This window comes from Diospyros lotus, chromosome 4, assembly GCF_014633365.1.
Source record: "Diospyros lotus cultivar Yz01 chromosome 4, ASM1463336v1, whole genome shotgun sequence".
NCBI lineage: Eukaryota > Viridiplantae > Streptophyta > Magnoliopsida > Ericales > Ebenaceae > Diospyros > Diospyros lotus.
This window is the reverse complement of record NC_068341.1, coordinates 458,925-484,431: the sequence shown is the minus strand read 5'-3', so window position 1 is coordinate 484,431 and position 25,507 is coordinate 458,925. Positions and strand designations below refer to the sequence as shown.

Here is a 25,507-nt window from a genome sequence, read left to right as displayed (position 1 = left end):
TGAAGACGGCATAATTCTTCATATCAACAGCCAATTCAAACAACTTTCTGATACCAAGTTGATGAACGGCCAATTAAAAGTTTGTAGATTTGTAGTACAAATTGTCCGTAGTTAAAAGCTTGTTATGCAAACAGAAAGGAAAGTAAAGTAAAAAATTAAACTTTTAATGAGGAGCCAACTAAAGACATACTCATTTGATGCATAATTATTGGTCCTTTTTCTCATTTTTCGAACTTGACCAAACAAATCAGTTTTTTTTTTTTTATCATTTATATATGCCACATACTGTTTTCTTCTGATAAAGTGAAACTCGTTCTTATGGTGTTCTTCACTGTCTATATAAATCGAACATTAATTCTATTAACAATTTAATCACATGAAAAGGTATTTTGGTGGGATTTTACCTAACATGATAAATTGACCAGAAACTAATGAAATCTCAGTTGCCATATAGTTTGTCTGTCTCCCATTTCTTTTATTTATTAAGGTTGAGGATAGGAGAGGAGACTTGACTTGGCCGTTGACAAAGACTTGCACTAATCGACTCTTTCTTTCGTGTCTGTTACTTCATTTCAAGACTTCCGCGCACGCCACCCCCCCCCCCCCCCCCCCCTCTCTCTTTCTCTGTGTCCCTCCATCGTTGATTATTCTCCATCTCCATGCTTGTTTATCATCATCTTCTTGAAGAAGCTTTGCAGTAACAGGACAACTATAGCAACCAACCATCTGGGCGACCATGGAAATAGAGACTTCGAAGAAAAGTGCTAGAACGAGGCTTCAAAGTGAGCTGGCAGACTCAAATTCGAATCCCCCGGCCCAGATTAGCTTCGGCCCTGCAACTGATGATGACGATGGCATGTTTCACTGGCAAGGCATCATTATTGGGCCTATGGGCACCCATCTTGAGGGTGATCTCTTCCACCTCTCCATCCAGTTCCCCGTTGATTACCCTTTCAGCCCTCCCCACATCAAATTCCAAACCCAGGTACGTAATTGTCTTTGTGTTTGGTCGAGAGCAAATTAATAAAAGAAATTTCTTCTTCAGTTGTTGCCAGCTGAGTTGGGTTCGTCTTGTTCGTATATGTATGCAGGTTTGTCATCCAAATATAGGCGCAGATGGCACTGTTCACATCAACATACTGACAGATCAGTGGAGTTCTGCCCTCACCGCTGAGAAGTTGCTGCTTTCCGTTTGTTCGCTTCTCCTGGATCCAATTCTGGCTGACAGACCAATTTTGAATCTTTATCAGGAACAACAGGAAGACCACAACTATTACCGGAAACAAGCACGAAGCCCCTGGTGGAACAAACGGTATTTCCTCCGTTAAACCAATCTACAACATTACAACTTAATTTCATGGGATGCAAGATTTCTCTTGCAGGTTCCTTTTGCAAGAAACCCCCTGGGGTGGGGGTGCGGGGGGTGCGGGGGGGTCCAATAGTAAGTGTGGGCTCCAACCTGTGCTGTGACACTGCTTACCACACAGGTTGCCCTTAAGCTAATTAATTAACACTAGGATAAGGCTTGTAGATTAAAGCATACTCTCTTAATTTATGGTGGTTCTTATGCATGCCTTGTTTCAAGCTTCGTATACATATTTTTTTAGCTGTTGGAAACTCTGCAATTTTCGGCCTGGCCCCCACTACCGGGTGCCACCATAATCCACGGTTATAATCTTAGTCTATCTTGAATAACGGTTATATCCTGTCAACATAAAATAATATGGACACCTTAGGTGGAGTCCAGGCTTCGCCGCCTTCAACGATCGAGAACTCGGGTGTAAAATGCATAAGTAGGGGAATTTCACCCGATTCTCGTACTCGATTAAGCCCTCGAAATATAAATTCAATTTCAAATAAAATAAATACCAATATGTCCAATAAAAACACCCCAACAGTCAAGTATATTTTATTTCCTGACCAGCAACCAATCGATTCAAACACACATTCTGAGTTACTCATAACAGGAACCTTAACTTGATCTTAATCAAATTTCATTTAAACTGAAGCTGACTCTCGTAGTTAAATACATAGCACATATTTATTATATAAACGATATAAAAACACAACCCATATTCTCACTGTTAACCAACAACTTTTCCACCGACATCGCTTTTTCTTTCTTAGATCCTGAGCCACCTATTGGGTTAGTGGGGGTAAAGGAGTGAGTCTGGTGACTTAGTAAAGGTAATATGCAATGTAGTAAATTAATAAGCATGACATCGTAGATAAAAATAAAGTGCAACGTGCATGCAAGCGCGTCCATTGCACTTATCTTAAGCTCTAGGTGGCCCCTAGTGGTTCCACCCATGACCTTGTCCTAGAACCCTCACGGTCAAATATCTACTGCCCCATGCTTAGACACTCTCTTGACATTTTATGCAAGCCACGACAAAAGAAATTTACACACAAAACATATTAACCCTTACCTTACAATATTAGTCGCCTACTCTTGTTAAGCATGCCGACCTTTTGCCTTGATAGCTTGACAATATTTCTGCATAACATCAGAATCACCAATATCATTTCTCAATATTCCTTTAACATAAATTATCATAAATTAATGCAATAAGACACACGAATCATTCTATTAAATACTATTGAATTAATCTTAAAAATATATATCACTTACACATTCCTTCCTTGGGCTCACGACCAACTCTTCTCAAAAAATCATCTCTGCCTTGCTTGCTCTTTATTCACAACTAACCTCCCTATATATAGAGTTTCAGGCACCCCCTGCTTCATGGTCAATTCTACAATACCCGAATATCTCATACCGAGAGATTACCGAAGCCAATATAGCGCGATATTTTGTCTGTCCATTCTTAAGACCAATTCGGAGCAGGGTTTATCAAAAAACGCGCCTCAACCTCCTTTTTCCTCCTCCTGCTTCCTCGCCTCAGCAATTCGAAGCAGGGTTTAATTACCATGAACATTGAACCATGAACATTCAACTACCTCAATGTTCATGGTAATTAATCTGTTTCTGTAACATGGATAAAACTCCATGGTTCTTTCTGTCATTATCAGGTACCGCCATCATGTTTGTTTGTTTCTACTTAGAATTGCTATTTGCGAAGGCTTTGTTTAGAATAAAAATTTTGGGTGGCGATACGAAGGCATCCAAATTGACATATCATCAAAATTTTTAAAAAAGATAAAAATATCTAAATAAAATATTTGTGAGAGGTATACCGAGAGTTTTTAAAATTTCTTGTTCACAACATCATAGTCAAAATCAGTTCTACTTCTCACATAGAAAGAAGAAAACAAACCCCGACGGGATAGCTCAGCGGTGGAAGAGGGAACGAGTGGTAAGGACGTCGCAGGTTCGAGTGGTGGGAGGAGCAGCTTGGATGCAAGTAATGTAATTTCTACTGGACTGTGCATCGTTAGAGCCAATACTGACTCTGTTGACTGAGATCAAACCCGAATTTACTTGTCTGTGGTTCTTGGGGGGGTCATAGGTCCAGGATTAGGGGAGCGTAAGCATCGATACCTGGTTTATCAAAAAAAAAAAAAAGGGAAGGGGGAAGGAGGAAATGATTGTGCTGGACAATTGGAGATACCACGGCCGGCACGAGCATAAAGCATTTTGGAGGTCCGATTGCTCGCACGAGAGGGAGAGAGAGACATCTCTGCTGGTGGTGAGCGTCGACGACAGGAAGAAACGCATGCTGGAGGTGGAGGGGACGCACGTCACAATGGGTGGAGAGAGAGAGAGAGAGAGATATGGTGGAGAGAGGGAAAATGAGGAAGACCCTAGAGGAGATTCAATGGCAAATTGGCAATATTGTTAAGGGATGAGGGGTAATTTTGTCATAGTAATTAGCTTCGGGAAAATTTTATTCGCAGCCAAGTTTTTGCTCTTCGCAGCTATAAATAAATAAAAATTATAATTACTCTTAGCAACTGCTTTTATTACTCCTCGCAGTCACTTATATTCCAAAATTACCCTCTCACATATCTCATATCTCGCACACAGCCACAACTTACACAGCATCTTCTCTACTCCCTATTGCATTCTTTGCTATGTCACTTGTTATTTGTTTGTTGCCGGAGTTACCTCATCTTACCGGAATTTTCAAATAATGAATTTGAATTTTTCATTTTGCAACGGGTTTAAGTTCGGAGGTTTCAACGCACGATGGAAAAATTCATGGTTCCCCAAATTTTATATCTTTAATTTTTTTATATTTTATTTTTTATAAAAATATTTGACAAACCCAATTTTTAATTAAATAGTGCCAATTAACATATTTTTTTATACTTAATTTTTTTATTTAAGTATTACAATTGAATAATTTATTTTTTTAAAAAATAAATACATTTTTTTATTTAATTTTTTTAATCTAATTATGGATTTCCCGAACCTGTGGGTTCGGGAAATCCATAGTTCCTCGAACTCACGGGTTCAGGGAACATATTTTTTATTTTTTTTATATTTTATGTAATTATATTAACATATTTTTTAATATAACATATTTTATGCAATATATTTACATATTTTGTATTTTATATTAATATATTTTTTTTATTTAAGTATTGGATTCGAATAATTTAATTTCTAAAAAAAATAAATACATATTTTTTTACTTAATTTTTTTTTATCTAACTTTGGATTTCCTGAACCCACGGGTACAGGAAATCCATAGTTCCCTGAACTCACGAGTTCGAGGAACACATATTTTATTTTTTTATATTTTATGTAATTATATTAATATATTTTTTTAATATAACATATTTTATATTAACATTATATTAACATATTTTATGCATTATATTAACATATTTTTTCTTATACTTAATTTTTTAATCTAAGTATTGGACTTGAATAATTTAATTTCAAAAAAAATAAATACATATTTTTTCATAAATTTTATTTAATATACAGGAAAATTCTTAGGGTTCGGGAAACATGGATTTCCCCAAACCTTAGGGTTCAGGAATCTTAAAGTTTCTCGAATCCAACTTTCCGACCTCTTACAACAGACACTAATACATACATACAGATATTACTATAACTCTCAAAATTCGTTTACTTGTCCATCAAATTATTTGTGGTATTTTTTTGAGTAGTTGTTATCTTCCTCGTCAAATTCTACCCACATCGTTGTCAACAGTTGACTATAGTAATTTATGACTAACTCCGACTGGTTGAGAGAAAATAATTAAGTAATGGTGGACGTGAAACAATAGAAATGAGTGACTTCTCTATTATAGTGAGGAGAACATAGCTTTGCAATAGCGAGTATAAAATAATAAGAAATGAATTACAGAATTTGGCCTGTGAGAAAAAAAATACGATGGTAAGTGATTGCGTAATGTGGGTAGTTAAACATTGAATAAAATGAATGGTAAAATTGAATTTTCGTTCAAAACTATTTTAGGTATATTAAAAAGTGACTACGAAGAGTAAAAAGTATGATTACAAATAAAATTTCCCTTAACTTTAGTAAGGCCGTCGGTAAGCTTTGTCGGACAATGTAGAATTGCCCATATTTTTCAATGTGCCCCACAGATTCTCATCCTATTGTTACCAATATATATTTTTTATATATAATATATTATATTTATATAATATACTATATTAATATAATATACTATATTAATATGAAAATTATTCACTAAAAATTTTATTTAAGTATTTCTTTAATTGCTACTAGACCTTAACATCAAATTAATAATGATTGAAATACTTAAAACTTAAAATTAATAAATCCAAGTTATTCGATAAGTACGATTCCGTCTCTGCACTCTCAGAGAATCTTTGTTTCATCTTGAAACTACTTCAGAGTTAATCTTTGCATAAAACTAGAGCTCTCCTCACGGTTCTGATGACTTTTTGAATGTCCCTTACAATCATTTGATTTTCTAAGTTGTACTTTAACTGTACCCAAAACTATCTATGCTCTAATTAATTTCATTGTCATAAATCTCACATTGAAATGCTCGTCAATCACATATTATTTTTCTTAGATATCTAAGTTTTAGGACATTCTCTACAGTTGATTCGGTCACTTATCAATTCAATTCCTATATCGATTCTAGTTTTTCGAACCACTCAAGCGTTACTTGTAAAATCTTCTCATCTGAATATTTTTAGTCCAAAAATTCCATAGAATTTCAATTATTTTCCCTACTCCAAAAACATACTAAATTTAATACTTTTCATTAATTTCCTCAAAATCACAAATAACCCAATAAATCACCTTAAATCTATAAATTAATTATTTCTAAAGTGGATGATGTTACACATGCCTTGTTATCAAATCCTTATTCTGCATTACTAAGTCTCTTCAGGGAGATTTTAATCCTTTTGAAGAATGGATGATTACTGTTGTTGTCAAAATACAACAATCTATTTTTAATTGAGGAGAGGCACAAGAGTCTTGGGAGTCGTGCCTTCACTGATGAGAATCTTGACGAGTAACTGGATCTGGTAGAGGTCCAGATCTGGTGATCTTACAGAGTTAAGGGTCTGATAGATCTGATGGTCTGATGGATCTGGTAAATCTGGTGGGCTGATGATCAGATGGCCCAAGATGAACAAGTGACCTGAGGATGACGAGTGGCCTCGGATGAACAAGTGACCTGAGGATGACGAGTGGCCTCGGATGAACGAGTGACCTGAGGGCGACGAGTGGCCGTGACCGAGTGATCTGAGGGCGACGTGTGGTAGTGACCGAGTGACCTGAGGGCGACGAGTGGCCTTGATGACGAGTGCCCTTGATGACCGAGTGGCCTACAAAACGAGAGCACCGTTAGGACGCGAGTGGGGGTCCCCACGCAAACCCTCCGATGCTTAAGTCAAAATCTCAAGAGAAAATGAGGAAATTGTACTTTTATTGCTCAAAAAAGTGTACCTCGGAATGAAGATGGGGTCTCATATTTATAGTAGAGGAGAGAGAGAGGCCTCGCGGTTTTCTCGGCGGAAATCTCGCGGCCCATTACGGAAATTTCGCAATGCTGATCGTCTGGCGAGAGGGGGGGTATTCGACTGGATTAACAATCTCGAAGGGTCACTCGGTCATGCCGAGTGACCTCTACTCGGTTAGGCCGAGTTTGGGGAGGGATTACTCGGTATGACCGAGTGACCCTCTCCACTCGGTCATGCCGAGTGGGCCCCCACTCGATTGGGCCGAGTTTGGGGGAGGGACCACTCGGTATGACCGAGTGACCCTCTCCACTCGGTCATGTCGAGTGAGCCCCCACTCGGCCCAGCCGAGTGGTCTCAACCACTCGGACCAATCGAGTGGTCTTTACCACTCGGTTGTGCCGAGTGGTCTTAGCCACTCGGTTGCGCCGAGTGGGCTCCCACCCGGCCCGGCCGAGCGGGTTTTCCTTGGCCCTTGACTTTGATTTATCTCCTATTGGGGTTCACACTTGATCATAGATTCATTTTGCCCTCCCGGGTACATCAATTACCTTACCTCTAATGAACAAATCAGAAGACTTCACAGTTGACAAAACCAGAAGCAAATCAGAAGAATAGATGACCTTTGGGGTTTAACAAACTCATGAGCCTTAAAAATACGAAGAAGCATACTGAAGTAGTGCATGATAAAACAACGGACAGTTGAAATCTTCAATAAGCATGGATAAAACAATTGAAACAAATCAGTTGTATGTTTACTAAAGCTCCAAATTGACAACTGGAATTAACTTCTTTCACCAAATTGGTTCAAGGAACCTAATAGCAGAGCAGCTTTAGGCCTATATATATATATATATATTTTCCCTTCCCATTATTGTCATCTTGAATATTGTCCAAGCAGTATGTCACCATGCCTAAAGATTGGTTAAATTAGCTTCTGTGCCCCCAGCTGGTGGTGTATGCATGTCCTGGAAACTGATGATCCACTGAAATTATCGATGGGAACTTGGGAAAAATGTCAAGCTTATACTGTCTCTCTCAGGGCCAAACAATGCTAAAACTAATAATGCCTTTTGGGACTCGATCGGAAGAACTCATGAATAGGTAAATCCCGACTTGAGGTTAGTTAACTTTGAAGAGGTTCCAGCCTAGCTAGTTTCAGTTATTTAGCATAGTCATAGCCAATTGTAGTCATCCAGTTGCTAGCTAGAGCAATTGTACAAACATCAATCAAAGGTTTTTTCTGGGATACAGATCATAGATTATTAGACACACGGCCCTAACTGGTATATTTTAAGGAATCCTGATTATATTTTATTTTCTTCTTTCCTACTTTGGTGAATTTTAGTAGGCTTTATACTAGTGTAATTTCAACTGACAGCTTGCAAAGTCCTTGTGAAATTGGTCTTCACCCTGATAAGCCAATATGCTATGCTACCTCCAGATCTTCATTCACTAAAGGACCAAATCAATCAGAAATCAGACCTACACCAACTGGCTTAATTCAACAACTGCATATATATATATATATAAACATGATATTAATCAAAACCGGATCTCCATCTCAGATATAGCCATTGTGTGTGCGTATATGCAATCTCCTCTAATCACGGGCTGAACGCTTGCAACTGAGAAATTTTGGTAACGTGCAGTTTGTACAGCATTTAGTCTGTTGCCTTTATTCTCACATTATTTGCGTGCCATCCTGGTTCGGCAATCGTAAATGGGATAGACATTCCCTTTAAACTCTTGCCTCTCTTGAGTTTTTCGTACCTCAACATCAAAACAAAACCTCTCTTGCTATGATGATTATGACTCAAAATCCTTATTTATTTGTAATTGAATTTCCTAATTTGATCATGATTAATTATGATTTCGAATTTGAGTGTGATTATAATGTTGTCAAATTTAATTTTATGTGAGATTTATTTCATATGAATGAATATCCTCATACATCATCTTTTGATTAGAATATGATTTCTTATGTACATCTATAAATAATTTTTAATTTATAAATAAATACCTAGGTCACATGGAATTAAACACAGTATTTATGTGTCAATATCACTTTTGTATTACCAATATTTAATCAGTAATATTTTATTCTTTCTGTTCGTAGTTTTTACCAATTTGGGTTTTCTATGTAAATTCTATGTTTGTGTGTGATTGATTGGTTTGATTGTGTTTTGTTGTCGATCAAATTTGATTATAAAGTAGTATCAGAACCGTTGGATCAAACCGTCACTGTTTGTAGATCTCAACCGTTGGATCCAATTTTCAGCATCATCATCGTCATTTTCTTTATCTTCAGTTTGGGTTTTCAAGCAGCAGTTGTTGTCGCTACCAGCACAGGCTGCCGCCTCCACCAACACTTCCATCACTGTCGATCGCACCCACCACCATCGTTGATCGCCCCCATCGTCCAACCGCTGCACACTATCGCGGCCTTCACAACACAGCCTCGACGTCCGCTATTTTAGAGACCCAACAACTGTCGACACTGCCCCTGCTGTGGACCGCCCTCGTGACTGCCTTCATTGCTGTCGGTCACTGTCGCTTTAGCTTCCCCTTTCATTGCAACCGTTGGCCTCCTACATCACAAACCCTCATTGCCGACTCTAATCGTCGGTTGTTTGCCTTCACCATCGGTCGCCCACTGGCCTCTTCGTCGGTCGTCTGCCCTTCGCCATCGGTCGCCCACTAGCCTCTTCGTCGGTCGTTTGCCCTTCGTCATTGATCGCTCCCATCGTTGCCTACAAGCTTCAGCCATTAACGCACATGTTCTTTTTCCCCATTGTAGAAGCTTCTCACCCAAATCTCAATTTGGATTTGGTCCGACCCAGTTGACCCATTAGGCCAAATCCGACCTGCCAGGCAAATCCAGTTTGGTTTTTTGCCCAAATTTGGCCCATATTCAGTATTTTTGCTCCATTTTAATTGGGTTTTTATTTATCAGTTATTTGATATTATTTAGGGGTATTTAATGGCTTCATTGAAGTACGATATTCCTTTGTAGAACTGGAATATTAGACTTTCGCTATGACAGATTAAGATGCGTACAATTTTGGCGTAGATAAATTTAGATGATGTACTTTTAGGCTTTGAAAAAATTTCACAATCATGAAGTATTGAAGAAAAATAATGTAAGAATCATAATGCCTTGTGTTAAATACATTTATATTTATCGAATCAAATTTTATAAGATGTTTTGAAAAAAAAAAAAAAACCCACTACTGCTCTATGGTTGAAACTGAAACAGTTGTGTATCACGAAGAGCTTAACTATATTCTCATCGAATGTACATTTATTGAGAGTCATTTAATAATTTTTAAAACAATTGTTTCTGATGGAGATTAAGTATGATGACAAGAATTTTGTTAGGATTAAAGTACTGTCGACGTTTGATTTCGGCCGACCGTGATTCGTTTTGGGCCGCGGTGAGTCAATCCAAAAATACCGAGCAGGAAGGAAGAAAACCCCTCCCCCCGACGTTCCAAGCGTGTACACCAGAATCTTTTACGTGGTTCGGCCAGAACGATGCCTAGTCCACGGCCGCCATCTGATCCTTCTCCCAGAGTGGCGGTATCTGATTATATTTTTCTTGTTCTCCTTTTCTTGCCCCTCATGGTCTCTTGTATTTCCATTTATCTTTAGGGGCTTTTACAATCTAGATAATATATAAAAATACAGTGTTTGTATAATGGGGGACAAATAGTTCTTATCGCCTTCGCAAGACCGGGAGTGGGATCTTCATTACAAGGGGCATGGGCTGTTGCAGATAAAGTGATCGGACCCTACCTCTGACTTCTCAGCAGCTTTGCCGCTCGTGCGAGCTGGAGGTTTTAGGCGAGCGACCTGGATGGTCCAGCGATCTGGAGGATATTTCAGGAGCTCGTTAGTCGATTGCTCCGAACTCGTTGGGGGATTACCGGGAGCTCGCCATATGCTCGCTTTACGAGTTTCGGATCTTTGGTGGAGGCTGGACCTTCCTTGACGAGGTCGTCCGGGCCTTCTAGGCCTTGGGTGATTGGGCCGGTCTATCGGACCGAGTCTGGCCCATGCGGGGTGATGCGGGAAATACATATAACATAAGCCCCCCAGTTCGCGGCACGATCTTCGTGCTGGGAACTGACGCGTGCCAGCTGTTCTTCCATCCCTCCGACTTCTGTCCAATCACCTTAAGTCTCGTCGTTCCACGCAGCACGCTTTGTCTGGAGCGCATTTAATGCGCGCCCCCTCCCCATTTCTGCCCATGATTACACTCGTGGGACCCACAAGCTGTTGTGCGGCCGCTGGATGCGGAGCATGTGATAAGTCGTCATTCGATCCGACGGTTGGGATGGACCAGGCCGTCAGTATAAATAGTGAGGAGTGTCCACCCGCTTCTTCTTTCACGCTATTTCGAAACTCCCTCAAACCTTTGCCTTCCTGCTTTCTTTTTTCTCTCTCGAGGCCTCCGTTATCGCCGTGCTTTCAGACGTCTGCCGTTCTCGTCCGGTGCTTGGTACGAGTCCCCATTCAGTCGTCAAGCGCAGCTTTTAGGTAAGTTTGTCGTGACTTTCTTCTTCTTCTTGTGAGGCCGTCCACCGTTGGTTAGCCGTCGGTGGTTTCTCTGGCTTCGTCGATCGATGTCGTTCTCATTTTTGGAGAAACAGCACGATTCGGTTTGTCGTTTGCTGGGCCTTTGGGTCCAATGACCTTAGGATTAGCTTTTCATGGAACACCGGGCTTGCGGCTGCAGCCCCTCCGCCCTAGGCGGCACCCCTTTTGCGAAGCGCTCGGCCTGGAAGACCTAGGGGACGTTTTAGGGTTTTTCTTCTAGTTTCTTGAGGTCTGGTTCGCGACTTGCGACCTGACTGTTCTCTCTTTTCCTTTGTAGATGTCCGACCAACACCGTGGAAATTCAGGTCAAAAGCGCTGCAATTATATCGTAGGAGAAAACGACACTTCGAGCTCCGAAGATTGTCTCATTATGGAGGCCCAAAATCTTGGGGGTGCGAGCTCGGGGTGCAGGGAGGTCGCCGTCCCGACCTCTCGGGAAACCAAGCTGAAGGTTCAAGATCAGATCGCTGGTGGGAGTGCTGATCTTGCAGTCTTCAAGAGATTCTCGTCCAAGGCCAAGCTTCACGAGGTGATGACTTGTGCTCAGGAGTTTCGTCTCCCCAGGACCTGCCGAGTATACATCCCTGCATCGAGCTCCCATGCAGCCTACCCGCCAGCCAATTTCATAGCTATTAGCCCCCAACACCTCGAGTCTGGCTTTAGGTTCCCAATAGCCCCGTACCTTATCGCCCTCTTGAACGACGTCAAGCTCGCCCCCTTCCAACTAACACCGAATTCGTATGCCCAACTTACTTCTTTGGCCGTTTTATTCCTTATAAACAAACTTCCTCTCCCTTCGCCAAAACTGATAAGATTTTTATTTTCTTTCAAAAATGCCAAGGACGGGCTGTATTACCTGGCGGCTCGTCCTTCTCCGTACAAGGCCGCCCTTCCTCAGGGTAAAGCAAAGGGGAAGTCCAACGTGGGCGATTACAAGTCCAGTTGGTTCTTCGTGTCTTGCCCTTCCCTTTCTCTACTTAGGAATTGTAGCTTCGTACTGACCCCTGGTAAGAGAATATGAGCTCTCACAAATCTTTCCTTTGTTCCGAGAGTGCTTGCTTTAACTTGCTCATGCTTTGATGCAGATTTTGGGGGGAAGAAACCGATTTTATCGGCCGAGGAGACTGATATCCTTGGCAAACTTGTGGCTGCGGAGTCGAGCTCGGAGATTCTTGAACTTTCGGACGAGCTACTTCGCGAATACGAGCTCGCCCCTCCTCTTGGCACCGAGACTATCGAGGGAGATCATTTCAGGGACTTGGGTGCGGAGATTCTCCTTTCCGGCTTACAGCTCGCTGAGACGAACAGTTCAAGAGGGGAAGCCGACCAAGACGATAATATGGTTGATCTCGAGCTCCTCCAACCGAAGCGTCATAGGGCGAGGTCGAGCACTACGTCCTCCATAACTCCGAGCTATAGCTCGCGGGATGGCAGGTCGGAGCAGACGCAGCCGCAATCACGCCCTCAGCAGCAGCAAACCCAACAGTCGCGGGGGGGGCAACAGGAGCAGCGGCAAAGAACACTGCCCCGTCAGCCCCAACAGTCAAAGCAAGCTCATCTGCAGCTGGGGCATCGGCCCCCTGCCTCCCGAGACCATGGTTCGAGTGAAGCCCGTGGGAAGGAGGTCGCAGTGGAGGTTCGAGACGCTCCTGCTGCCAGCTCGAAACGGAGATCGGACCAGCTGCAACAGGGGGAGGATATCAGGGCCAAACGGGTCAGGGTCCGTGAGAAGGAGCTGGCCGTGGAGGCCCTGCCAGGAGGGGTCTTTGTTGGTCCCCTCCTGGATTCCGTGCCCGACTTCCTGGGTCCGAACTCGAAGCCCCTCGACGACCCGAAGTTAAAGGGAATCCCCCTTTGTGATTTTGTCGCCCGTCACAGCCTGGTGGTAAGTAAGAATTCTTCGTACCTCGGTTTCTTAGCCTACTTTTTTAATGAGCTAACATTTCTTCTTTTGCAGACTTCTCTCGCTGCCGTGAAGCTCCGAGCTCAGTACAAAGATTTCGAGGAGCAGCTTCAGTCGGTGAGCATGTCCCGTCAGGCCGAAATAGCGAAGCTTGAGGACGAGAAGAACGCCCAAAAGGCCGAAATAACGAAGCTCTCGGGCGAGAAGAAAGATCTCCAGGTCGAGCTCCTTGCCACTCAAAAGGAGGTGGAGGGTTGCTTGACGCGTCTGAGGATGGAGATCCAGAAGAATAAAGATCTCGACGAGGAGCTTCGCAGGTCGAAGAACATGTGGGAGCAAGCCAACTCCGGGCTCACCGGCGAGCTAAATGGAGCGAAGGCGGAGTTGCGGAGGGCTGAGGAGCGACTCAACCGAGGCGGAGCTTAGGGCGGCGAAGGAGGAGCGGTCACGGGCGGATGATCGTGCCGTCCGATGCGAGGAGCTTGCCAAGAGGACCATTGACGACATAAGGGCGGAGGTCGGAGAGCGGATGGACGCGGCGTGTAGGGAGACTAGATCCGACACCTGCTCGGCATTTCTGTACACCCTTTGGGTGAACCATCCTGAGATGGATTTCTCCTTCTTTGGTGCGCAGGCTGTCGAGGAGGTGGCTCGGTATGCTGCCGAGGCCGCGGAGGAAGCTGATGATGCCAGTCCCCTTGACTCGTTTTTGGTCGCAACGCAAGCTCCTCAGGTCGGGGCCGAGCTATCCGGGGTCGCCGCGGCTCAGACTGGTGAGACTGCCAAGGAGCCTCCTGTGGAGGTTGCCGAGGTTTGCCCAGCCGGGACTGTCGAGGTCGATCTCCAGCCGACCCTACCTACTGAAGCTCGCCCTGTCGAGGTTGATCCTGCAGAACCGAACGCCCCTCTTAGCTAGGATTCCCACATGTATTTTTTTTTTTTTTTTTTTTTTTTTTTTTTTTTTTGTAATGTGAGCTTCATCTAATAATAAAAATTGACATTTTGTGCATGTTGCCTCAGATTTCTTCGCGAATTCAAGTTAACTCTGACGGGGTTTTGGCATGACGATTCTTGAATCATGTCTTGAAAGTAACTTCTTCATGGTATAACTTGAAAATTTCTTCAACAAAGCTCCCGTATTTTTGAAAGGTTCACTGATAAGGAACTTTTGAGTATGTAACTTGATAATAAACTGTTCGAACATAGGTCCAGGTAGATCCGGAGTTTTATCAGCTTGTAGACTAACGCTCTTTAACTAGCTCGTTGATGATAGTTGTAATAATCAGCGCGAACACTCATACTTAGGCAATTTCTAGGAAACCCCGTTCGGCATATTTTGACGAAATAACGAGAGCCTTCCCGAGATATATGTAAAGTCGGATGGCCTTGTGATCTTGTCTAACATGTGGTGGCTGAGAAGCTCGTTATAGGGCGTGTGCCTGATAGGTCGCGAATGCTTTATTTTTAGCCAAGTTAAGACGGACCTCAGCTGATAGGGTCCAATACGCAAAGTTTGCTACGGTATGAGATTATGCCATGGCCTCGGCCGGCATGTTGAGGCTTTAATAAGTTTTCAATAGATTGGGAGCGAACACTCAGGTAGGTCGCAGACCATGGCTTTAAGCCAAGATAGGAGGACCCCAGCTAGTGAAAGCGCAGCCTGTACCACCAAGTTATATGTTCAGGCGGGTCATAGAGTGACCCCAGCTAACACACCATGGCTTGTTATTTCGTTTGACTTGTACGGCCGGGATATGTGTCCAGGTAGGTCGCGTTACGGCCTCAGCTAACACCCAGTGGCTTCTACAAGTTTTATTTGAACTGAGAGGGAACACCCAGGTAAGTCGCAGACCATGGCTTTAAGCCAAGATAAAAGGACCTCGGCTAGCGAACCCAAGCTCGGGGTTACTTGTGGAAGTGGTTGCTCAGTAGGTTCCAAACCATGACATAAAGTCAAGATGATTGGTTCTCAGCTCGCAAACCACGACCTGAGGGAGGGACCAAGGTGAATGCTCGGTTAAGCCGTTGACCGTAGCGCCGCGGCTAGGTTATTTAGGCCTCAGCTCGCAAACCATGGCTTCTCGACCCCTCGTTACGAGGGCATTCAATCGAATACCAATAAGAATAAAGTGCAATGAAAGTTCATAAATTCTGACCAGAATCATGAAAGTCATTCGTAATGAAAAAGACGGAGCATAGGCAAGAACGATTACATTTATCCGAAGTAAGGACGAAGGTGTTCTGCGTTCCAAGCTCGTGGGAGAGGGAGACCGTCCATGTTTGCCAGATGATATGCTCCGTTATTCAAATTTTCTTTGATGATAAATGGACCTTCCCAGTTAGGACCTAAGGTGCCATCGCTTGCCGCCCGTGCTCCTGGCAGTACTAGGCGTAGTACCGGATCTTCGACGTTGTAACGTCGGATTCGGACCTTCCTGTTGTAGTATCGTGCCACTCTTTGTTGATAAATGGCGATCCTCACGCGAGCTACATCTCTTGACTCCTCGAGCAGGTCCAGATTAGCCGCCAGTAGCTCGTTATTGCGATCTGAGCTGAAGGTGGCCCTTCGGTGGCTGGCCACTTTATTCTCAGCGGGGATCATAGCCTCCGACCCGTATGCCATTGAGAATGGGGTTTCTCCAGTGCTGCTTCGGGCTGTTGTCCGATAGGTCCATAGCACTGTTTGCAGTTCGTCCACCCAGGCCCCCTTTCTAGCCTCAAGCTTTGTCTTCAGGGTCTGCTTGATTATTTTGTTGACTGCTTCGACCTGCCCATTGGCCTGGGGGTGATCAACGGCGGTGAAACTCTTTTGAATCCCCATTGACTCGCAGAATTGGATGAATTGCTCGCTGGTGAATTGGGTTCCGTTGTCCGTTACTATTTGCTGTGGCACTCCGAATCTGCAGATTATGTTATCCCATGTAAAAGCTTGTGTCTTCGCGCTGGTGATCTGTGCGAGCTCTTTGGCCTCTGCCCATTTGGTGAAGTAGTCAACTGCCACTATGGCATGTTTGCATCCTCCGCGAGCCGTGGGCAGCGGCCCGATTAGATCCATGCCCCAAATGGCAAAGGGCCAAGGGCTGCTCATCTGCTGCAGGTAAGCCGGCGGAGCTCGCGGAACCTTGGCGAACCTTTGGCACTTCTCGCATTTCTTGACCGTCTCTATGGCATCTTGCTTTACGGTGGGCCAATAAAACCCTTGTCGGAGGGCCTTTTGTGCCAGAGAGAGTGCCTCTGCATGATTACCGCAGTGGCCTGCATGAATTTCTTCTAGCACAGACTGGCAATCGGTGCCGTCAATGCACCTCAGGAGTGGGGCCGAGAATCCCCTCTTGTGCAGTCTTTCATCGTAGATGCAATATCGGGCGGCTTGAGCTCGCAGGCGACGTGCTTCCAGCTTGTCTTCCGGTAGTTTCCCGTCTTGCAGATATTCCAAGATGGGGGTCATCCATGAGTTTTGGGGCACCGTGATCAGTAGCGTTTCATCTCGTTGTTCTATGCTCGGGGTGGCCAAAAAATCGACAGGTATGTCCCCCAAGAATTCTGCGTCTCGGGCAGTTGCTAGGCGAGCCAGAGCGTCCGCATGAGAGTTCTAGGAACGGGGGATTTGATGCATTTCATATTTTTCGAAAGTGGCTAAAAGTTCGCGTGCCTTCTGTAAGTATGCTGCCATCTTCGTGTCTCTGGCCTGGTATTCTCCCCGCACCTGGTTGACAACTAGTTGAGAGTCGCTGAAGATCTCCAAGAATTCAACTCGTATTTCCTTTGCCAGGCGGAGTCCTGCTAATAAGGCTTCATACTCGGATTCATTATTGGTGGCTAAAAAACCGAACCTTAGGGCGCAGAGGATTTTGTGACCTTCGGGGCTTATTAGCATAACCCCGGCTCCCGCCCCTTGTTCGTTCGATGATCCATCGACGTATAGTTCCCAGGACGGTCCTTCCAGGTTTTCCGGCTCCTCGTCAATTGGCCCAGTAAACTCGGCAATGAAGTCTGCCAACGCTTGACCCTTTATCGCCGTCCTTGGTTTGTACTTTATGTCGAACTGAGCGAGCTCAATAGACCATTTTAGTAAACGGCCTGAGGTATCCGGTTTTTGGAGGATTTGTTTCAATGGGTATTTGGTCAGGACTTCGATCTCATGAGCTTGAAAATAGGGTCGCAGCTTCCTTGATGCCACTATTAGACAGTAAGCCAATTTTTCTATTGGTGCGTACCTTGTTTCTGCATCGATTAGGCTTTTGGAGACGTAATAAATGGGGTGCTGCACCCCTTCTTCCCCCCGAACGAGGGCCGCGCTGAGAGCCTGTTGGGATACTCCTAAATACAAGGTCAACCTCTCTCCCTCCTTAGGTTTGGCGAGCAGTGGGACCCGTCCCATGTACTCCTTTAGTTATTGGAATGCGAACTCGCATTCTTCTGTCCATCTGAAGTCTTTCTCCTTTTTTAGAAGCTCGAAGAACGGGGCACACTTGTCAGTTGCCTTTGAAATGAAACGGCTCAGAGCCGCGACCTGACCATTGAGGCTTTGCACCTCCTTCTTTCTTATGGGCGACCTCATGTCGAGCAGAGCCTTAATTTTGTCTGGGTTGGCTTCAATGCCTCTGTTGTTTACCATAAACCCAAGAAATTTTTCAAAGGCTACACCGAAGGCGCACTTGAGCGGGTTGAGCTTCATCTGATATTTCCTGAGGACTCCAAACGTTTCTCTTAGATCGGAAACGTGGTCCGTCACTTGCTCGGATTTTACCAGCATGTCGTCAACGTATACTTCCATGGTTTTTTCGATCAGTGTTTCGAACATCGTATTGACCAGCCTCTGGTAGGTCGCGCCAGCATTCTTCAATCCAAAGGGCATGACCTTGTAACAATAGAGCCCCCGGTCGGTTATGAACGAGGTGTGCTCTTGGTCCGTGGGGTTCATGGGGATTTGGTTGTAGCCTGAATAGGCATCCATGAAACTGAGGAGGCGGTGACCAGCCGTTGCATCCACGAGCTGATCGATTCTGGGGAGGGGAAAGCTGTCTTTAGGACAGGCCTTGTTCAGGTCGATGAAGTCGATGCAGGTCCTCCACTTCCTGTTTTTCTTTTTTACTAGGACCGGGTTGGCCACCCAGACCGGATAGTGGGCTTCCTTGATGAAATTATTCGCCAAGAGTTTGTCCACTTCTTCTTTAAGAGCGGTATAACGCTCCGGAGTCATTGGCCTCATCTTCTGGCGCACTGGCCTGTAGCCTGGATCTATGTTGAGCCTGTGTGACATGACTTCTGGGGCGATTCCCACCATATCCTCGTGGTTCCATGCGAATATATCAAGGTTAGCTTTAAGGAAATCTGTAAGTTGGGATTTTACCTCGGGGGCTAGACTCTTGCTTAGCTTGAGGTGCCTTTCCTCGTCTGCCTCGCCGACTGAGATATCTTCGAGCTCTTCCATGGGACCGGTGGGCTTTTCGCAGTCGACCTCGCGTGGATCCAGGTCCTCCCATCGGCCGGTTGATCGCGGGCCGACTTTTGCGATGATATTTACTTTCTTTCCCTTCGCTCCCATTTTCAGGGCGTCCTCATAGCAACGTCTTGCGAGGTGCTGCTCGCCTCGTACACACCCTACACCGTCGGGGGTCGGGAATTTCACCGTAAGCGACCTGGTTGAGGTGACTAGATCCAGGTCGTTCATCGCCGGCCTTCCGAGTACGACGTTGTATGCTGAGGGGCAATCAATTATTAGGAATTCTGCCAAAGTAGTGGCCTGGCGGTTCGCATCCCCGATGGTGAGGGGAAGGCTGATCCGACCGACGGGGATCACTGCGTCTCCCGTGAACCCATAGAGTGGCTCTGGGGATGAACTCAACTGTTCCGGTCCTAAACCCATCTTATCGAAGCATGCTCTGTACATTACATTTACCGAACTGCCCGTGTCCACCATTATCCTTCGCACTTCGGAGTTGCCGACCTGGGCTCGTATAACGAGCGCGTCGTTGTGCGGCCAATGGACGTCTCTGGCGTCTTCTTCCGAGAAAAACATCTTCTCTGGGATCGGGTTACCCCTAGGCCGCTTCGCGGGAACCGGCTGTTCGCCCGATCTCGCTAGCAAGACATGGTTGGCCTCTCGTATGTATTTGTCGTGGGATTTGTGGGAGGATCCAGCGAGGTGGGGCCCGCCATGGATCGTGTAGATGGTTCGTACAGCCGGTGATTGGTCATCATCGGTGGGAGGCTGCTGTTGTACAGGTGGCTGGCTTGGTTGATTAGTCGGCCGCACCACGTAATCTTTCAAGTGACCTCTTCTTATCAGATCTTCGATGGCGTCCCTTAGGGCCCAGCATTCCGAGGTGTTGTGACCCGCCTCGTTGTGGTACGCGCAAAATTTTTCTTTGTTTCGGAATTTGTTTGGGGTTCTTAACGGGTTGGGCTTCCCGAATTCCTCTTTGTTCCTTTCGATGGCGAAGATCCTTTCCTGGGGGTCTGACAGGGCACAGTAGCTGTCAAAGCGCTGTGATCTATGAGGTCGCTCATCTCCCTCTGCCTTCCGAGCTCGCTTGAACACTTCATTGCTCGAGCGCTCCCCCCGAGCTTCTCTTCCGGCGTCTCCGTTGTGCCTTCTCTTATTCTGGCTGGAGCCCCCAGCTTCTTCTCTCGACCCGACGGGCTTCTTCGTCCCGAAGGCGTCTTCCCATCGGATTTCCTTGGAAGCTCGTTCATAGAATTCCCCCAGGTCTTTGACCGGGGTTCGGTAGATGCTCTCGTAGAGCTTTCCGTCTTTTCGGAGGCCGGCGGAGATCGCCGTTAGGATACTTTCATCCGAGGGATCCTCGACGTTGCTCACCTCGCGCCTGAACCTGGCGATGTAATCCCTTAATGGCTCGTTTGCTTTCTGGAACACGGTGGCGAGGTGGCAAGGTGGCGCGAGCTGCCTCCTTAGAGCCCTATATTGGTTAAGGAACCTCTGTTGGCACTCTTCCCAGCTGTTGATGCTACGAGGCGGAAGGCTCCTGAACCAAGCTCGGGGGATGTCTCCTAAGATTGATGGGAAGGCGCGACATTTAGCCAGCGAGCTGGTTGTCTGTAGATCCATTTGCACGTTGTACGCATCCAGGTAGTCATAGGGGTCGCTGTCCCCATTATATTGTGGCATGCTCGGGACCTTAAACCTCCGGGGCAGGGGTTCGAGCTCAATTTCTCTGGCGAATGGCGTCCTATCCCCACGGCCATTATTCTGGCTGCGGACTCCTTGTCGTTCTTCCAGCTGTCGCACCCTTTGATACAGCTCTTCCACAGTTGAGTCCGGTCCTACTGATTGCTGGGCTTGCGATCGACTGCTTCTTTCTCGGACTGGGGAGCGGTGAATTGGGGACGGATAGTTATCCCCGATATCTTCTTCCGCGGGTGGGTGTCTCTCCTCCCGCGGTTGGCGGACCCTGCGAGGCGACGCCGGTGGGTCGTGGACAGCCCGTGCTTGAGCTTGGGCCAGAATTCTGACCGCGTCAGCGAGTTGCATTACCGTATTCTCCCATGCTTCCTGGCGCTGCTGCCAGTCCCGGATCGTCCCTGTCCCAGTGATTTGGACAGTAGGCTGGACAGGGACCCGTGGTGGTATGCCGGGAGCGTCTCCGGCGGGCGGCGGCAAAGGAGTGTCGGCTGTCGGGGCAATGGGTCCTCCATTTGGTGGTAAGTCTCGTGGTCGGTCGTGGTGATTTTCAGGTGGGTCGACCGCCGCCTCGGAACTTCTAGTATTCCTTCTTCTAGCCATGGCTATTGATCAGAGCGGCCCCTTCCTCTAGCGCCAAAATGTCGACGTTTGATTTCGGCCGACCGTGATTCGTTTTGGGCCGCGGTGAGTCAATCCAAAAATACCGAGCAGGAAGGAAGAAAACCCCTCCCCCCGACGTTCCAAGCGTGTACACCAGAATCTTTTACGTGGTTCGGCCAGAACGATGCCTAGTCCACGGCCGCCATCTGATCCTTCTCCCAGAGTGGCGGTATCTGATTATATTTTTCTTGTTCTCCTTTTCTTGCCCCTCATGGTCTCTTTTATTTTCATTTATCTTTAGGGGCTTTTACAATCTAGATAATATATAAAAATACAGTGTTTGTATAATGGGGGACAAATAGTTCTTACCGCCTTCGCAAGACCGGGAGTGGGATCCTCATTACGAGGGGCATGGGCTGTTGCAGATAAAGTGATCGGACTCTACCTCTGACTTCTCAGCAGCTTTGCCGCTCGTGCGAGCTGGAGGTTTTAGGCGAGCGACCTGGATGGTCCAGCGATCTGGAGGATATTTCAGGAGCTCGTTAGTCGATTGCTCCGAGCTCGTTGGGGGATTACCGGGAGCTCGCCATATGCTCGCTTTACGAGTTTCGGATCTTTGGTGGAGGCTGGACCTTCCTTGACGAGGTCGTCCGGGCCTTCTAGGCCTTGGGTGATTGGGCCGGTCTATCGGACCGAGTCTGGCCCATGCGGGGTGATGCGGGAAATACATATAACAAGTACTAATCCTAAATAGTAGAAAAAAAAATCAAAACGAGCACGAAGAACACATGAGATTTATAGTGATTCACTCTCAATATGAGTTACGTCCATTGTCATTGTTGTAAGTTTTTCACTGTAATCGAATTGGAGATTACAAGAATAAGCACCGACACTATCTAATAACCACTCTAATATAAGTAAAAATTAGGGCAACACAAATACATGTGAAAACCTAAAACCCTTGTTATAAAATTGCGCCAAGGGGTAATATGCGTACTGACTCTGCGTAAGGATAATATGCGCCAATGTGATAATTAGGCTCCACACATTAACAAATTTGGCTCTAATTTTGTTATATTTTCTATCACCCTCGTAATCAACTTTTAGAGACGCAATACTCTATAGTCGAGATACTTTCACCCTAAATGAAGTTTATAATGTTTTATTCTCGAAATAAAAAATTAATAAGTAATTATTGGGGACTTTTGAGAATTAGGGAGATGGTCTATTGATTAGAGGGAAAACACATGATAAAAATTTTGGTGGTAGAGGACAAAGTATATCCAAGTCTAGGAACAAAGACAAAGTTTGTAAGTATTGTAAGAAGAAAAAATACATAAAGAATGAGTGTTATAAACTGCAAAACAAACTTAGGAGACAAAAAGCTGATCAAAAAGGAAAACAATCAAAAACTTCAAGAGAAATCAATGTTGTTGAAAATAACACTAGTAATGGAAAACTTATTGTGGTTACTAATGAGGTTACTAAACCTAGTGAAAATTGGATTCTCGACATGGCATGCATGTTTCATATGTCTTCTAATAAGGATTGGTTTTCGACATATAAAACTTTGAATTCTAACAATGTGTTGGTGGAAACTAATTCTTTTTGTAAAATTGCTAGCATTGGAACTTTTAAAATTAAAATGTTCAATGGTATTGTTCAAACTTTAACTGATATCAGGTATGTTCTCGATCTCAAGATAAATCTTATTTTATTGAGTACTCTTGATTCGAATGAGTACAAGCTCATTGATGAATGTGGAGTTATTAGGGTTAGTAGAGGTGATCTTGTTATGGTGAAAGGTACAAAACAATACGATCGATTATATATTTTATGGGGTTCTACTATTATAGATGATGCTTTTGTTTCTATTTCTTCTTTTTTATATGGATCTCACTCAGTTATGGCATGTGTCTTGGACATATGAGTGAAATATGTATGGTTGAATTGAGCAAAAGATGACTTCTTGAAGGGTATAGTACTGAAAAATTGAAATTTTGTGAGTATTGCATTTTCGATAAGCAAAAATAGGTTAGATTTACTAAAGGCATTCACAATATAAAAGGTATACTACACTATATCTGTTCTAATCTCTGGGGTCTGGCCAGAGTACCATTTGCAGGTGGTGCCAGATACATGTTGATTTTCATCAATGATTTTTCTAGGAAAGTCTGGGTATTCTTCTTGAAATAGAAGACTAAAGTTTTTTCTACTTTCAAGTAATGGAAGACTATGATTGATAAACAAATCGATAGACAAATTAAGTGTCTCTACACAGATAATGGTTTAGAATTTTATTCATGTGAATTTAATAATTTATGTAGGAAATAAGGAATTCTAAGGCATTGAATAATTTCAGGTACGTCACATCAAAATGGTGTAGTCGAACGGATGAACAGAACCTTGATGAAAAATGTACGGTGTATGTTGTCTAATACTGATTTATCTAATTCTTTTTGGGTCGCTTATATGGCATGTTTTCTGGTTAATCGGTCTCTTTCATTTGCTATTGATAAGAAAATTCTAGAAGAGTTATGGTCAGGTACTCCTACAAATTATTCTGATTTGAAAATTTTTGGATATCCTACATTTATTCATGTTGATAATGGGAAATTAGAACCAATATCTAAATGATGTCTCTTCCTTGATTATAAGTTTAGTGTTAAGGGTTATAAGTTATGGGATCTAGAAGTGCCTAAAGTTGTGATTAACAGAGATATTATTTTTAATAAAATTGTTATGCTTCGTGGTTCGTTTGCAAAAGTATTTAACCCTACAAGTCATCAGAGTTCTGATATTTAGGTGGAGTTTGAAATCGATAACAATCAAACATCTAAACTGTCGTCGTCATATCAGATTCAGTTAAGCCCCAAGTCAAGTCTAAAAGCAAATGTCGGTTTATCAAATTATTATATTGCTAAAGATAGACCCAGAAGAAATATCAAACCTGCTCAATGATATTTTGAAATTGATTTTGTCGCCTATGCTTTGAGTGTAACTGAGGATATCTACTGTAGTGAGTATTGCGTATATTTGATTGATATTTCTTATGGTGAGAATTTGGTTGGTATTCGTCAAAAAGATTGATTCTCCGTGATTTCGTTGGAAGAAATAATTTTGGATAATTTCGTTTGTGGATTTAGAGTCAAGTTGGAGATTTGTGACAATTATGACTCCAAATTTTTATTTATCTATGATTGAGTTTTCTAATTTGACCGTAATTATGATTTCGAATTTGACTATGATTATGATATTGTCAAATTCTATTTTATATGAGATTTATCTCATTTGAAGGAATATTCTCATGTATCATCTTTTAATTAGGATATGATTTTCTGTATACATCCATAGATGATTTTAGATCTATAAATAAGTGCTTAGGTCATATAGAATTAAACAGTGTGTGTGTTAATATTACTTTTGTATTATCAATATTTGATTAATGATATTTTATTTTTTCTGTCCGTAATTTTTCTCGATTTGAGTTTTCTATGTAAATTTGGTATTCGTGTGTGATTGATTGATTTGATTATAATTTGTTGTCGATCCAATTTCATAACACTTGCATCAACTTCAATAAATATAAAAGTCTCTTATAATTTAATTTTTATATATATTTTTTTTGTAGGATATGGAGGTGCTGGTCAAGGATCAACTCACTTGTTAATGCTCACAGCTACAGCTCGAAGCGCGGAAGGAAAAAGAGGCTGTCGGTGCACTGTTCTATTTGAAAGTTGATGAATATAAATGATTTCTTCGTGTAGTTTGAAGGGTTACTTTGTTGTCTTTGTGCCCACAAGTTTTGGTTGATCGATCATTATTCTGCTTCTTTCCTCTGTCTATATGATAGCCCAAGTTGGCAGTTCTTCACAGCAGATGCTGTGTTGTTAGTTAATTATTCGAGCCTTTTTAAGTCGTATCTTCCACCACCCAAGTGCTAAAGCCAGAGGCCAAAACAATGGCCGACTGGGAGCTTCTGAGCCATAGTCATGGGCTCTATTATTCAACAATCCAGGCAGAACTTAAACAGAAACTTGTATCCTAAATTCCTAATCAGGAAAGTGACCAGCCAACCAGATGACAATACTTCCAAGGTTGAATCTGAAAACCCAGCCATTTGCTTGAGGCAATCAAACTGATCCAGATGATGTTTGGGCAAATTCTAAAACAATTAAAAGGGCAATTTTAGGTTTACTTTCTTGTAAAGAAATATGTGAAGCAAATCTTATCTTTGTGTGGCTTCATAGATTATGAGTAAAGCTGACTCTTTGATTCATTTCGAAGGAAACCTCAGCTAAATGTTTGTCAGGCTGCTCTCTGGCTACAAGACCTCTCCAACTACAATTTTTTTCTGGTTTGTGCCCCTAACTCC

At 43.7% G+C, this 25,507-nt stretch overlaps 1 protein-coding gene across 3 annotated transcripts; it reads left to right on the top strand.

The window, feature by feature from the left end:
• The first annotated feature begins 583 nt into the window (after positions 1-583).
• Positions 584-25,030, top strand: LOC127799882 (uncharacterized). Of its 3 annotated transcripts, none has more exons than XM_052334117.1 (4): positions 584-985; positions 1,092-1,312; positions 23,495-23,557; positions 24,764-25,030. In XM_052334117.1, the coding sequence occupies exons 1-4, from the start codon at positions 737-739 to the stop codon at positions 24,864-24,866; spliced, it is 636 nt and encodes a 211-aa protein (XP_052190077.1). In that variant the 5' UTR covers positions 584-736; the 3' UTR covers positions 24,867-25,030. The 3 variants fall into 3 exon arrangements, with proteins under 3 accessions (XP_052190077.1, XP_052190079.1, XP_052190078.1); XM_052334119.1 differs by having other exon boundaries at positions 585-985; positions 23,495-23,550; XM_052334118.1 differs by lacking the exon at positions 23,495-23,557 and having other exon boundaries at positions 586-985.
• Positions 25,031-25,507: the final 477 nt, after the last annotated feature.

What these genes read in the sequence shown, in the direction of transcription:
- LOC127799882 (XM_052334117.1), top strand. Translation starts at nt 737, where the DNA reads ATGGAAATAGAGACTTCGAAGAAAAGTGCTAGAACGAGGCTTCAAAGT. An exon ending in AGCCCCTGGTGGAACAAACG is followed by an intron (nt 1,313 to 23,494) that starts GTATTTCCTCCG and finishes GAATAATTTCAG; the next exon opens with GTACGTCACATCAAAATGGT. An exon ending in CTTGATGAAAAATGTACGGT is followed by an intron (nt 23,558 to 24,763) that starts GTATGTTGTCTA and finishes TTTTTTTTGTAG; the next exon opens with GATATGGAGGTGCTGGTCAA.